We start from the raw sequence: 15126 nt of genomic DNA, 5'->3' as shown, positions 1-15126 counted from the left end.
AATGTAGTGTCAGGGTTGGTAGATGTGGTGAGCAGAACCTGAAGTTTCCTGAAAGCTTTCTGTGCCATAGGCCCCACGTGCATCCTGCTCCTCACTGGTATCGGGTAATGTTCAGTGGAGCCCAGGATATACCTGTCTTTTCCTATGGGCCTGGTTCCTTCTTGGCTCCAGGCATCTTTCTCAACCTGTTCACGCTGGCTTTTCCAGTTTAACAGGAATTAGGAAAAGGTATGGAACTAGCCCTGTCTCCCTTCCTCAGATGCATCTTCGCTCATGTGTCCGTGACTCAGTTTCCCTGGTCACCTTTTGAGTTTCTTGCCATTCCTCACCCATAGTCCTGGGACTGAAGATATGCAAATGTAAATGAATGACTAGATATAATTACAGGCTGAATCAGTGGCTACCCTAGAAATAGAAGCTAGGCGTCTTCATTCAGAAGCCCAGGGCTCTCCCTACCTCCCAGCAGACGCAGCGTCCACCCCGCGGCCCGGGCCCTTCTTGGATATTCGCAGCCATAACACGAGCTCAGTTTCTCTGCAGCCCCCGTGCTTCTGCGCCCTGCGCGGTGCCGGACCCGGCGTGGGCGGGGCGAGGGCAGAACCGGGCCAGAGCAGGGGCGGGGCTCTGTCGTGGGCCGGGCCTTCTTGAGTTCCGGAGTCGAGTCGCTGGCCGCCTTGGCCAGAGCGGAGATGCAGCCGCCGCCCCGAAAAGTGAGATGGGATCGGGAATGGAGACTCCTGGCGGGCCGGGGGAGCGGAGGGAGCCCAAGGAGCGCTGACCCGGGGCGGGAAACGGGCAGGAAACCGGGGCGGGGAGCGGCCAGAGCCTAATACAGCAGCAACCGGGGTACGACTCAGCCCTCCTCGGCCCCGCCCCCTCGCCGCTCCCTGCGGAGGGTTTTTCGGTCCCCACGCCGGGGATCTTCATCCTCCTCCGATCCCATAGGCGAAACCGGCCCAGGAGGTGAAGCTTCGCTTCCTGGAGCAGCTGAGCATCCTTCAGACTCGGCAGCAGAGGGAGGCGGATCTGTTGGAGGACATCAGGTAGCCCCTGACCCCTGGCCTTCCCACGCCGCCGCAGCCTCTGCTTGGCGCGCGCCTCTCCTCCCCCAGCCTCCGCCTGCCGGCGTCCGGAGGGGGCGTGGCAGGGCGGAGAGCCCCCCAGCTTACCAGGCACAACCCTCACCGGTGCTAGGCCTGCGTCTCTGGATCCTGGAAATGCATACATGTAAACACATGGGGAGGGTCCTGAGACTCTTGGCTCCACACCGCACTCCCAACCCCACGGGGGAGCTTAGGGCAGAATCTCTTCTAGACCTACTGCTGGAAAGCTGGTTACCCGAACCCGGGCCCCCACCAGTCCTTACCTCCTCCGAGCCCACAGATGGGCCTCCAGGGCTGGGGTGGGTCCTGCTGGGCTCTGAGCAGTGATGAGCCTGTCTCGTGTTGCAGCTGCCTGAGGTGATCTCAAGGACTGTCTCTTCAGTCCCATTCCCTATGAGGGCAGCCACACTGTGGACTGGCCCCCCACTTCTTCCTAGGCCTAGATGGAAGAGAGCATTGAGGGTGGGGTAACATGGTCAACTACTAGTAATTTGCCACCTTCCTTAACAATCTCCACAGGTCCTACAGCAAGCAGAGGGCAGCCATTGAACGGGAGTATGGACAGGTATGGGATGCTCCTCTGGCCTTCTTTCTTTTTCTGTCCTCCTGTACACCCTTCCATTGTGGTCAGGAATGAGTGCCTAGAGTCAGGCCAACTTATGTCAAATCTTTGTCGTGCAACTTACTAGCCGTGTAACCTTGAACAAGTTACTTAACGTTTCTCAGCCTCACTCTTTTTCTGTGAAATGGAGTGATAATAAAACCTTATTTGGAGATAGGGATATATCTCAGTGGCACAAGTGTCTGCCTGCAAGCACAAAGTTGTGAGTTTGATCCCGCATACGGGGGAAAAAAAAAAAGAAAAGAAAAGAAAAGAAAAAAATGGGTTGGGGATTTAGCTCAGCGGCATAAGCGCCTGCCTTGCAAGCAGGCAGTCGTGAGTTTGGTCCCTGATACCGATAAAAAGGAAAAAAACCAAAAAAAAAAAAAAAAAAAAAAAAGAAAAGAAAAGGAAAAAAACCTTATTTGCTGGTTGTGGTACTGCATGCCTATCATCCCAGCACCTGGGAGGCTGAGGCAGTAGGGTCGCTACAAGTCTGATACCAGTGTGGGCTACATAGTGAGTTCAAGGCCAGCCTGAACTACAGATGGAGACCCTGTCTCAAAACAACAACAATACCTTACTTACATGTAGGGTTATTGTAAGGATTAAATATTGTAACAAATAAAAGGCATTTAACAAAGAAAGTAGCACATTTCTACATCCAAAGAATGGTATACTCTGGTTCTGTGTTCTCCCACTCAGCCTGTGATGCCTTTCTCAACAGGCGCTACAGAAGCTGGCGGGGCCGTTCCTGAAGAGGGAAGGGCAGCGGAGTGGGGAGATGGACAGCAGGTGGGTCTCATGGGGGCAGAGGATCCCAGGGGCTGACAGTGAAGGGCACTCAGCCCCTGAGACCCGTGGGGATGAAGGGCCGGTGAGGGGGCAGGGCATGGGAGCTGCAGGTAGAGCTGACAGAGCAGCGAAAGAGGAGCTGACCCAGCAAGGACACTGGGTGAGGGCGGAGAGCTTGAGTGAGCTTGTGGCTGAGCTAATGGGCTGATCGATTGATGGGCTCCCAGACAGGGGGGAAGGAAAACACTCATCTCCCACAGCGTTGGGGGCGTCTCACGAGGCTGTGGAGTGTTCCCTTCTTCAACACAGACCTTCTCTGGGAAGGGACAGGACAGTGTTTGCTGCCTGGCGCTGCCTGCTGGATGCCACCGTGGCAGGAGGCCAAACTCGACTCCAGGTGTCTGACCGATTCCGTGACCTAGCAGGGGGCACAGGGCGGAGTGCCAAGGAGCAGGTGCTTAGGAAGGTATGGTTAAGTGCATGGGTGAAGGAGCTGGTTTGGGAGTGGAGGTGGCCCAGTTCAGGACTCGGTGTGTTCCTATCACTAGGGAACAGAGAGCCTCCAGAGGGCGCAGGCTGAGGTGCTGCAGTCCGTCCGGGAGCTGAGCCGAAGTCGGAAGCTGTATGGGCAGCGGGAGCGCGTGTGGGCCTTGGCACAGGAGAAGGCAGCTGATGTCAAAGCCAGGTGGGCTCACGGGAGGTGAGGAGGCCTGAGGTGGGGACGTGGAGCCAAAGCATCTGAGCTCGGCCTGATGCCATTTCCTCTCCTTCTGCACAGGCTGAATCGAAGTGACCATGGCATCTTCCACTCTCGGACCAGTCTCCAGAAACTGAGCACCAAGGTTTGGAAAAAAGCAGGAATGAGGCAGAGTAGTCCAGTGGTTTGGAATCCAGGGGTATAAGAGAGTGAGATTGGGTCCAGAATCTCATACCTGCTAGGTGGGTGATTGTGGTTAACTTACTTGATTTTTCTAAGCCTCATTTTCTTCATCTTAGCAGTGGAAATGATATCTTTCCTCTTCATTCTTTACTATGTACTTTTTGAAGATCTCTGTACTGGGGATGCAGTGAAAAATATGACTATGGCAGTTCTTGCTCTCACAGCCTGGTTGAGGGAGACAGAGTATATAAATAATCAGATGTAGATGGAAATAAAACCAGGTGCCATGATGAAGGGCAACAAAGGGATATAATTTAGAGCTAAGACCCCTCTGAGTAAGTATCCTGAATGGCAAGAAGGAGCCAGCCAGCCCTGCAAAGATACAGGGGAAGAAAATCCCAGGGAGAAGGAATGGTGAGTGCAAAGGCCCTGAGGTAGAAATGACTTTGGGGACTCCAGAAGCTGAGAGAAGGCCAAAGTGCTTGGAGCACTACAAGCAAAGGTACAAGCAATTATAAGAGAGGTATGGGAGCCAACTCATGTTGGACCTGATAAATCACTGGTAGGAACAGTTTAGATTTTATTTTAGATGTATATACAACCCACTAGAGCATGAGTGTCTGATCTTTCACCTTGCTGTGGCCACAGTGAGTAAAGAGGAATTGTCTTGGGCTGCATATAAGATACCTAGTTCTCTCTCTCTATATATGTATGTAATAAAACTTCCTTTTTAAGAATAGGACAACATAAATGTAAAACTAGTGGGATATTGAAATTGTTTTTGTGAAACTGTTACATCAGTGGCTGGTTTGAGGGAATTGCTGGCAACTCGGTGAGTTCTCAAGGTGCCCTTCAGAAACTTCGGGTTTACTTTTAGTCTTTGTATGCTTCATCTCTGAAAGTGGTTGTTCACAAATGCGCTGACCGTGTGTGGCCAGCTCGGGAGGCAGGAGTTAGCAGGGCACCGCACTGTCCCCTACACAGCATCCCATTGTTTGCCTGCACTGGAGCACCATGCAGTTGAGTCATGAAAAATACTGATAGAAACCACATAATGAAGTTAAAAGTTTACAGTATTACGGTGTCGCACGATTAGCTGTTCAAGGATGCGTGTGACCTGCAGATTGTGGGTTGAACTGCCTCTACTACAAGGTGTTGAGCAGGAGTTGTCTGTGAGGTTTTTTATATAGTGCCAAACACATAGCGAGTATTCAGTAACATGGGAACCCATGCCGGTTTGGCTTGGATTAGCCTTGGGCCCCAAGATTCCTTGTTGACACCTCTTTCTCACCCTTTAGCTTTCTGCCCAGTCAGTCCAGTATTCCCAGCAGCTGAGAGCAGCCCGCAATGAATACCTGCTCAACTTGGTAGCCACGAATGCCCACCTTGACCACTACTACAAGGAGGAACTGCCAGCCCTGCTCAAAGTGAGTCCTAACACGGATTACCCCTGCCTCTCACAAGGGAGAGGGCCACCCTCTCCTTCCCTGTTTCCTTGAGGCTAGCTGATGCTAGAAACTAGCTTGCTCGGAGTGGAAAGAGAAAGTACATACTTGGGTTCTTGTTATGATTCTCGCTGTGAGCATGGCATGGTATAGTGCGTGTAACCCCTCTGAGCCCCACATTCCTCACCAGGGTTAACCCTGGTTCTGCCTACCTTATACATTAATGAAGTTTAAAAGAAGAGAGTGGTGTAAGAGTGTTTTATAAACTGATAGTGGGGTTGGGATGTATGTAGCTCAGTGGTAGAGCACTTGCCCAGCAAATACAAGGCCCTAGGTTCCATCCCGAGCACTACAAAATAAACAAATAGATAAAGAGTATACGTGCATGAGGGCCTACCTCAGAAGTAGTCATTATGTTTTATTCCCTTCCTTCCTTCCCATCCCTCATGTCCATCCCTCACCCAGACCCTGGACAGTAGGGGCCTGGGAAAAGGTTAGTATCAGTATGTGGCATTTCTCTTCAGGCCCTGGTCAGCGAGTTGTCAGAACACTTGAGGGACCCTCTGACCTTACTGAGCCGCACTGAGCTGGAAGCCGCAGAGATGGTCCTGGAGCATGCCCGTCTCGGGGGGCAGGCCACCTCCCAGGTGAGGGCCGGACTATGAGAGCTCCCCTAGAGATCCTTCTGCTCCTTTCCTTTGCACCTTGTCCTCTTTTGTCCTAGAGATACTGGGGACAAGATTGGAGAGGGGGCTGGCGAGTGGTTGATCATGCCTTTTTCTGCCCCAGGTAAACTGGGAGCAGGATGTAAAGCTATTTCTTCAGGAGCCTGGAGCATTTTCACCTGCCCCACCTCAGCAGTTTCAGCCAGCAGGGGCTGATCAGGTGAGACTTCCCTGATTGTTGGAAGATGGCCAAATATAAACAAAACTATGATTTAGCCCTCCCACCCACTATTAACTCATCTGCTCTTAAACCTTGGAGACAGAATTCCAGTTCACTCCCTCCCACCACGATACACAGACACACCTTAGTTCATCATTCAGTCTCTTTCCTGCACTGTCCTCTCCGGTCCATCAGTGTTCATCTCCTGGGATCGCATTCCTAGGACTCTGTCTCTGTGCCACACTATGTGTATGTCTGTGTCCACAGACATAGGCATGTGCCCCCAACCCTTTGTTCCTGTCCTGGAGATCAAGAAAAAAGAGAGATAGAGAGGAGGGGACTGGAGAAGAGGCACAATCTCAGAAACCACTCATCCCATTCAGGTGTGTGTTCTGGAAGAGGGGAAACAAGGCACAGCTGGGGAGAGCAGCCTAGAGAAGGAGATCCAGCGCTGGACCAGCCGAGCTGCCCGTGACTACAAGATCCAGCACCATGGGCATCGGGTGAGGTGGGGGTGCAGATATTGGGGGTACCAGAAATGCTGAGGAGTGGGGATCCCTGGAGTCCTTGGGGAGACAAGAGGGGAGGAAAGGGTATTTTAACAACAACAGTGTAACACAGTAGTTAAGAGCACAGCATTTGGGGCTAGACTAACCTGGACTCAAACTACCTTGTGTTGCTTTCAAGTTCTATAACCTTGAGTAAGAAAGTGACTTCACCTCTCTGGCCTTCAGTTTCCTCATCACTAAAGTGTGGCCAATAGCAACACCCACTTTGTAGGGAAGATTAAATGACAATGCAAGTGATTTAACTAGCAAAGTACCGGGCCCAGAATAAGTTCAGGTCCACTGCGCTCCACCTGGCTCCCCCTTCCCCATCAGGTGCTGCAGCGCCTAGAGCAGAGGCGGCAGCAGGCTTCAGAGCGAGAGGCTCTGGGCATAGAGCAGCGGCTGCAGGAAGTAAAGGACAGCATCCGGCGAGCACAGGTGAGGCTCAGCCCTGGGCTTAGAGCTACTGAGATCCCTTTTTTTCTGACAGCCCACTCTTCTTCGTGATGGGAGGAAGTGGGGTGGGAAATAGAGTCGACAGCTGGCCAGGCTCCACCAACCCCCTTCCTCCTCATGCCAGGTGAGCCAGGTGAAGGGGGCTGCCCGGCTGGCCCTGCTGCAGGGGGCCGGCCTGGATGTGCAGCACTGGCTGAAGCCAGCTATGACCCAGGCCCAGGATGAGGTGGAGCAGGAACGAAGGCTCAGTGAGGCTCGGCTGTCCCAAAGGGACCTCTCTCCTACGGTGAGCACTTCTCCAACCCCAGCCATCCACATCCAGGAGGGCAAAACTCTTCAGTGGAAGACAGACCCTCTAAAATGGGGCTCAGAGCAGTACCCAACTCGGAGGGCTGTTATTAGACTTACACGACATGATTCATATAAATTATTTGCATAGTTTCTGGCACAGAAAGTCCTCAATAAACTTTTATTGTGATATAATGAATGGTTCAGAACTCGAGTTCAGGAAGCAAAGTGGTTTGAGTACCAGTCACTCCACTTACTGGCGGTGTGATTTTTGTAAAATGACATAACATTTCTGAACCTGTTTCTTTAAAAGTAAAATGAGGTTTGTAAAAGTAAATCTGGGGTATTATGAAGAATAAATGCAACAATATAACAATGTGGCATTGTGCTGGACACATATCAAACGCTCAGTTGGTATTACTTAGTATCATTCTGCTCTTGGTGGTTTTGGCAATGGGAGATGGTGGTGCTTCTTGGAGGAGGATTCCTGGCCTCCTTTAGGGATAGGGTGGAGAAGCGAGGCCCCGCCGCACCATAGTTGTATGTGTCCTCTCCCTTCTCTAGGCTGAGGATGCTGAGCTTTCTGACTTTGATGAATGTGAGGAGACAGGGGAGCTTTTTGAAGAGCCTGCCCCTCCAACCCTGGCCACCAGGTCACTCCCCTGCCCTGCACATGTGGTGTTTGGCTATCAGGTATGAATAGCACTGGGGACTTCAGAGTGGCCAATAGAGGACAGCCAAATCCTGAATCCATCCTTGTGGGGCTTTTAGGCAGGGCATGAGGATGAGTTGACCATCATGGAGGGTGAATGGCTGGAGGTCATTGAAGAGGGAGATGCTGACGAATGGGTCAAGGTGCGTATGGGATCCTGATTCCAACCTTGGGTTGGGGCAGTGGGAGGACTTCTCCATGGCCCCCAAGGACCCATGCAGACAAAGCTGAAAGCCTGAATGGAGAAGATCCAGGGCCATGGATTACTGAGGCGAGTCTGATTTCCATTTGCATTGCTGGGTGAGCAGGCTCGGAACCAGCATGGCGAAGTAGGCTTTGTCCCTGAGCGGTATCTCAACTTCCCGGATCTCTCCATTCCTGAGAGTGGCCAGGACAATGACAATCCCTCAGGGGCAGAGCCCACAGGTAAGAAAAGAAAGTTCTGGGTTCAGGGGTACTAAGTATGGAGAAAAATTGTTAGGTGCTTATAGCCTTGGGTTACCACGAATCTACTTGGGTACCACCATCTCATTCCTTTTCTTACTGTTTCTTCTGGGCTTCTACAGCGTTCCTGGCCCGAGCCCTGTACAGCTACACTGGCCAAAGTGAAGAAGAGCTGAGCTTTCCTGAGGGGGCGCTCATCCGCCTGCTGCCCCGGGCCCAGGATGGAGTGGATGATGGGTTCTGGCGAGGCGAATTTGGGGGCCACGTTGGCGTCTTCCCTTCGCTCCTTGTGGAGGAGTTGCTTGGGCCCCCTGGCCCCCCTGAACTCTCTGACCCTGAACAGGTGAGGCTTCATTCTCTTGGGTCCCGAGCTATCTCTGAGTTGGATGGTTACCTCACTCCAGTAAGGCCCAGGTTTTCTTCCTAGGGTGGCTTGGGCCTTTCCATCTCCTTTGGCTAGGAAAAAGGAAAGCCAAGGCAAAATTCCTGGGAGTTTGGAAGACTTTAATGTTAGATAGACCTGAGTTCACATTTCCATTGCTTGACCTTGGGCAGTCTCTTAACTTCTTTGAGCTTGTTTCTTCATGTGTAAAATGGAGATAATACCTACCTTAGCAGGCTCATTATCATGACTAGAAATAATAGGGGTAGAGTCCTGAGCCTCATTCCTGACCCACAGAAACTAACTCAGCAAGTCTGGGGCTGCAGCTCAGTGCGGGCCGGCATAGCATGCCCAGTGTGCCTAGCATGTGTGTTCAAGCTCTGCTGCACATCAGACAACAACAAAGCCAAACTAGTCTCTGAGAGTGCATCATATGATGTGTATCAACAAATAATTAATAAAGCCAGCAATTAGAACTGTTGGGCCAGAAAAACAGAAAAAGAAAGAAAAGAGTGAAAGTTTCCCACATTCCAGGAATAACTGTGTGTCCACCCTGGTCCCAGATGCTGCCGTCTCCTTCACCTCCCAGTTTCTCCCCTCCTGCACCCACCTCTGTCTTGGATGGACCTCCTGTACTTGTCCTGCCTGGGGGTGAGTAGAGAGAATTGTGGGTCCTGGAAGGATAAGAGATGGCAGGGAGGAAGCCTGGAATCTCAGGTCATACTCTGCTTCCCTGTGGAGCCTGAGTGTACCTCACAGTAGGGTCCGTAGGCTGGCCTGGATCAGCTCCTGTTCTGCCACTTCCTGGTATGTGACTTGATGTGGGATATTTATCCTGTCTGGTCATCCTTTCATATCCTTTATAAAGTGAGGTCAAAGGTACAACTTTATTGGATGGTTATAAGAATTTACAAAGATACCTATGGGATATATAGGCTTGTGCTTGGGGCACGGTGAAGCATGCAAGTAGTAGCTGTTTTATCATTTTTAAAATTACCTACCTTTTCTCACTACATTTCCCCAAGTTTAGCCTTTGTTCTTAGTGTCACTGGGCCATGCAAATACCTAGCTTTGTGTATTCCTTTCCCCTTGTGGCATTTTTGGTTGTTGTTTTTGTGGTGCTAGGGATGGAACCCAGGACCTTGCCATTGCTAGGCAGGCATCCTACCCCTGGACTACTTCCCTGGCTCTGCTTCTCCGTTTCTCCTCGTGGAATGCCCATTTTTACTAAAACTTTCTGCTGCTTTCACCTGCTCCAGAGTCTCTGCCTGACCCTCCTGGAGTCACCACCATTCCCAGCACCCTAGTTCATTGTGTTTGTTTGTCCCCTCCCCACCCACCCCCAACACTGGGGATTGAACCCAGGGGCAGTCTACCATGGGATTACACTCGCAGCCCTTTTATTTTTTATTTTCAAACAGGGATTTGCTATGTTGCTCAAGCTGGCTCTGAACTTACAATCCCCCTGCTTCAGGCTCTGTGTGGCTGGGATTTATAGACCTGTGTCCTCATGCGCAGCCCATTGTATTTTTGATGTTTCCTGATTGGGTTCCTGAGAGGCATTGGAAGAGGAGGAGGGCTGTGTGTTCTACCTGGCTTTTTTGATACCTTGATCAAAGATGATCACATAACAGTTGCCCAATAAATACTTATTAAAGATGAATGGATTAATGCAGTTTATATCTTAGGTTGGTGACTATTTGTTAGTCCAATAAATACTTCTAGAGTGTCACTATCCTGACTGTGGTTTTGTTTCTAGACACAGCCCTGGACTGCCCTGGACTCCTGGACACAATGGTACCTCGACTCAGGCCGGTAAGGGCCCTATCTTGGAGGTTGTGTGCAAAGGGTTTATTCTAACTGGTCCTGTTTTCTTTGCTGGCCTGAGGGAATGGACAGGGATACCCTGAGGGAGGACTCTAGGGCACTACTATGTGTTCCCTACAGATGCGGCCACCACCTCCCCCACCGGCTAAAGCCCCAGATCCTGGCCATCCAGATTCTCTCACCTGAAAGCTATGGGGAACACTGCCCCCCAGTGATGCTGCTGCCCCTATCTCCATGCTTTCGGACACCCCCTCAATGATCTGGAGCGACACAGCCAAAAGCTGGAATCTCCCCGATATCTACCTTTACTTCCAGGGGAGAAACTTCTTTCCCCTTTTCTGGGACTAGAACCCAGTACCTTTCTCCATTGTGCTCCTGCCATTTTTAGGGCTGGAATTACCCCTTTGTCTTCTGCCATCACCCCATTCTAGGGTGGCGAAATACCCCAAAATCACCTTCTAAAGTCTTGAATGGCTCTGACCCATCTCCGTCTCTACTCTGGCTGTGTGGCCCATCCCACTCTGGATGCCAGGGCCACTGGGGTTGGGGCCGGGAGAAGAGCAGGCCATGGGAGTCACAAGGAGCTGGAGCCAGTATGCAAAACAGCTGTAATGATCTGAGCAGATTTATTGACAGTGAATAAAGGGCACGAAGGCCAAGGCAGGGCCTGGACCTCTTGTGCCAAGAGGGCAGGATACCTAAGGTGCTATTGCTTCAGGGCCCACCAAGGGCAGGGGCCTGGTCCCAGCTGCCACACTCTAGCATGTGGAACGAGGTGTTGGGGAAGGCAGGCCAAATGGCCTATTGGCAGGTAAGGGATGTGGAAAAGAGTATGGGCCAGGAGTGTGGATAACTTTTCCAGTGGTCCCCCAGGCCGAGACCATGCAACTCCAGGTAGAAGTAGAGCTGGTCCCTCAACTGGGGAGCAGTGCCATCCAGTGAAGGGGAGGGCCTTCATGTCCACTCACCCCCTGGCCTGCCCGCTGGTAGTCCATCAGTACAATGAAGGAAGAGGCTTGGAGGAGAGGAAGGGGAACAGTGTTGCTTCTTATTGAGGCTCTGTCCCGTTCAGCTTTTTCCTAGGTCCTTATCCCCTGGAGTTCATACCCACTCCCCACCACCAGCTGAGGCATTTGTGGCGCAGGCTGAGACTGTACTTCACCCAAGGGGTTCAGGGGGCTGAAAATTGATGAGCTTAGGGAATTTAGGTTGGGGGACAAGATCATTTGACTTGGGGCTCAGGAAGACTCACCTCATATACCCACTGCTTCCTGTGATGGAGATGCCTGTGAGAAAGGGGAGGTGACAACAATAGGAACAGGAGCTTGGCCATTATCAGTGACCCCCAAAGAAGTGCACATTGAAACTGAGCCCAGTGCAGCCCTTGCCATGTCTTCATACCTGTTGATCTGAGGTGTCCAGTTTGCTTGGCTGTTCACTGACCCTTTGACTGGGCAGCCTTGGGCTTGGGCCCCTCCCTCTGGTCCCCAGTGTTGGCTCTGCAGAGGTTCCAGGGTTCCCCTCATGTGCACAAGGGATAAGGTTGGTGTCCCTGAGTCCTCCATTTTGCACTGGGGGACTGGTGAGGGCCTGGGGCTGCGGCTCCTCAGGAGGCAGCCTCTCCATTCCAGGCATTCCTGCCCTGGACTGGCTGACCCCAGAGCCCTGACCACCCTTTGGGTCCTGTCCCCCACCAGAGCCTGAGCTCCTATCCACGGGGGAACCATCACGATGCTCATGTAGCCCATAGCGCTTCTCAATGTGTGTCACCCGGAACCTGTGAGGAAGAGAACACTGGGGCTTAGGACCACAACTCAGGCTGCCTGGCCCTCCCCTCCAATCAGAGAGATTCTGGGTTTGATGGCCCCTTCTTCTTGGCCTAAGTTAGGAGAGGCCTTCTCAGACTGTGGGGTATGTTGTGCAGCCTGATTCTTGATGTGGCTCCCAGTCCAGAAGGAAGGAACTGCACCTAGCACTGGGGTCTTTACTTCAAACTTTCTTTCCCTGGAGGATTGTTTTCCCACCTGCCCACAGAGAATACAGTGGTCTCCCCAGCACGAGGGCGGCTTTTTCCTTCTTTGGAGCGGCCCTGACGAACAAGTGGGGGTCTCTTGCTGCGGGTACAGTGGATGCAAGGGGCTGAAGAGCCCAGATGCACTGTGTGATGATGGGAGGGGACTCCATCTTGCAGGCTGGAGGTGGCATCCACGCTGGACATAGGCAGGAGGGGAACAGAAATGATATTTCTATTTCCTTTCCAGTTCTGTGTTCTCCTGTTCTTTCAGCATGCTCTTTAAACCCTCAGAAGCCCCATGTACCCTCAGTCCCAACATCCTTTGGTCTTTATCTAATAAATTCAGTATTAAGATGTGAGTGACCATGTGACCTTCCTTTCAGCCCTGTTTGCTAAAAAACAAAACAAACCAAAAAGGTTAATGCTTAACTAAAAAGAGAGACAATAGAGGTGAGTGTTAGGCTTGCTGCTATCTAGATGGGAGACATGGTTTGAAAGACCAGAGGTTACTGCAAAACTGAACTTCTTTCTGTAAGGTGGCTAGCCTGGTCCTCTCCCAACCCCAAGCGTGCAGTGATGCTGGGGAGAGGCTTGTGCTGGAGGAGAGGCTACTCTCCAAGGCAAGCTCAGTCATGCTGGCCCTGTTTCCAGCTCACCTGGAGAGCTGCACTGTCCCTTCTCCTTCACTGTCCCCCAGCATCTCCTTCAAGGCCTCAGCATTGGCTGAGGGGGGAAGGAAAAGAGGGAGTCAGTGGAGGTGGAGGTCAAGACAAGAGCAAGACAGAGAGAGGGAGCAAGGGCTCAGCCTGTACTCACCTTCATTTTGAATGATGCAGCGAACAATCCTCTCTACCGTGTCCTCATTCACGTCATCGTCCTCAGCTGAAGGATGAGAGGTTGGCAAGGGAGCAGGAAATGAGTCAGCTTAGTGGGAACATGACCCGACAGCCCCCGTGGCTGACTGCTCAAGACATACCCCTTTACCTATTTGCCATCATGCTGCACTTCAGCATGTCAGGGGCCAGAAAAGATGGGGAAGTCAATAGGAGCCCAACACTATCATCTGTGAGCACTTCCTGCCCAGGGTGCCTTCTCTAGACTTGGTTTCAGGATGGTGTCACCCTACGTACTGACTGAAAAAAATCATCACTAGACTTCTTGCAGGCTGGATCAAGATTTGGCTTGGGTCTGTTGTCCAGGAAGGCAGAAAAAGGTGTGGGAAGAAGGGTAAGGAAAACAGGTGGCTGAGCCAGGGTTCCAGGCTCCTCACTCACGGGGCTGGCACTGGGCGTCGTCAGGTTCCGAGGCCCTAGATGTGCGACAGCGGTAGCCTTTCTTCTTCAGCACGTGGCAGATCATGAAGCCTACAAGGCCCATGAGGAAGAAGACCAGCACAAGCAGGAACAGCATGTACAGCCCATGTTGGGGCGGCTCCAGGACAGGCTGTGGTTCCGACATGAGGCCCTGGGGGGCGAGCGCGGGCCAGGGCGCCTCCTGGGTTTAAGGGGCTGCAGTGGGGGTGGGGGAGGAGTACAAAAGCGATCTTCAGGATCCCCATCAGGCATTCGGGCCCCACCCCCTACCCAATGAGGGAGCTGTCCGGGCCAAGGGTGCTGGTCGGCCAAGACCGACCAAGGCTGGAGGGCAGAAGGCGGCTGCGCAAGCCCCCTGCCACTATTCTGGTTCCACTTCCATAAAGCCCAGACCGGTACCCTTCCAGCTCGACCCGCGCTTTAGTCCCTTCCAAGGTCACTGCAGCACGGTATGGGACAAAATTCTCAGGCGGCATGTGCAGAAATCGCGCCTGAGTCAGCGTCCGCACCTCCTCTACGGAGGCAGGCCTTTGTGTAGCCCCCTCCTCTCCCTAGACTACCGGATTCCTCCCCACCTTTTCCTTTCCTCCCACCCTGATCACCTGGCCCACCCGGTACCAGTGCTTTGGTTCCGGCTCCGGCTCCGGCTCCGGCTCCGATTCTGGCTCCAGGGGCGTCCTAGTCCGGCTCAGGGCCCCCGATGCCCTCCCGGTGCTCATCCCTTGATTCCTCTCCCTCCTCCTTTCGCCACCTCACCGGCTCCCGGCTGTGGCTGCGGATACCGGTGCCGCGGCAGGCGGGGGGAGGGAAGGATGGTGGGGGATGCGGGCTGGTTGGGAGACGCAGCAGGCTCTGGATAACTGGCCCTGGGAGAGGAAGGAGATGAGGGCGCTTCGGCTGCCGTCCTGGATTTTCAAATCCCTTCTCCTGTCGCTGGCCCAGGACTATGGGGCGGAGCGCAGGTGTGCTGGGAGGAAAGCGCGAACCCCGCGCGCGTGTGAGCGCCAGTGAGAGGCGCGCGTGACTGTGCCCCCCCTGCGGGCGGGATGTGTGGCGCTGCGTCCGGGTCCGCCTGGGGGACAGGAGGTCAGGCGGAGGTGGCCTCCACTGGTCTATGCGACAAGCCTGGCTTTGCTCCTGCCCTTAGGTACCCCGGGCGAGCGGCTGGCCCGGAGTCTTCCCAGCCAGCTAGGGAAAGCTGGCTTTTTGCCCCTGACAGGGGCAGCGTGGCCGGATCCCTGCAGCTTCCTAGACGGGTGACCGCGGCCTGCGCCCCCTTGGGGCAAGCGGCTAGTCGAGATGGCTCGGCTTCCCGAGGGCTTGACCCCCGCCTGGAAAGAAATGATCCTCTCATCCCAGGACTCAGCCACCCTTCCGCGCCAAGCCCGGTTGTTCACGCCCCAGAAACCAGAGAGGCCAAATGAGGCGAGGGG

General features: G+C 53.1%; 2 protein-coding genes across 7 annotated transcripts; one reads left to right on the top strand and one right to left on the bottom strand.

Annotated features, from left to right (window-relative positions):
* The first annotated feature begins 592 nt into the window (after positions 1-592).
* On the top strand, positions 593-12739 carry Fchsd1 (FCH and double SH3 domains 1). 4 transcript variants are annotated; one of them, XM_005006963.4, is made up of 20 exons: positions 593-710; positions 946-1043; positions 1623-1668; positions 2432-2499; positions 2830-2965; positions 3048-3184; positions 3278-3341; positions 4678-4806; positions 5349-5471; positions 5614-5709; positions 6093-6212; positions 6591-6695; positions 6838-6999; positions 7566-7694; positions 7773-7856; positions 8022-8139; positions 8280-8500; positions 9103-9190; positions 10299-10354; positions 10487-12739. In XM_005006963.4, the coding sequence occupies exons 1-20, from the start codon at positions 690-692 to the stop codon at positions 10550-10552; spliced, it is 2067 nt and encodes a 688-aa protein (XP_005007020.1). In that variant the 5' UTR covers positions 593-689; the 3' UTR covers positions 10553-12739. The 4 variants fall into 4 exon arrangements, with proteins under 4 accessions (XP_005007020.1, XP_003477328.1, XP_005007019.1 ...); XM_003477280.5 differs by having other exon boundaries at positions 2824-2965; XM_005006962.4 differs by having other exon boundaries at positions 2809-2965.
* Rell2 (RELT like 2) lies at positions 10963-15111 on the bottom strand. Of its 3 annotated transcripts, none has more exons than XM_005006965.4 (8): positions 14296-15111; positions 13655-13888; positions 13197-13262; positions 13037-13103; positions 12391-12576; positions 11768-12143; positions 11619-11652; positions 10963-11381 (listed from the first exon to the last, which is right to left on the bottom strand). In XM_005006965.4, exons 2-7 carry the CDS (start codon positions 13836-13838, stop codon positions 11620-11622), a joined length of 912 nt encoding a protein of 303 aa, XP_005007022.1. In that variant the 5' UTR covers positions 13839-13888; positions 14296-15111; the 3' UTR covers positions 10963-11381; position 11619. The 3 variants fall into 3 exon arrangements, with proteins under 3 accessions (XP_005007022.1, XP_012996452.1, XP_012996451.1); XM_013140998.3 differs by having other exon boundaries at positions 14305-15111; XM_013140997.3 differs by having other exon boundaries at positions 14312-15111.
* Positions 15112-15126: the final 15 nt, after the last annotated feature.

The sequence above is a fragment of the Cavia porcellus genome, unplaced genomic scaffold (genome assembly GCF_034190915.1).
Source record: "Cavia porcellus strain 051 isolate PalLab524CR breed Dunkin Hartley unplaced genomic scaffold, mCavPor4.1 scaffold_21, whole genome shotgun sequence".
Taxonomy (NCBI): Eukaryota; Metazoa; Chordata; class Mammalia; order Rodentia; family Caviidae; genus Cavia; species Cavia porcellus.
The sequence above is the reverse complement of the archived record's forward strand: the minus strand, read 5'-3'. Positions and strand labels throughout refer to the sequence as shown.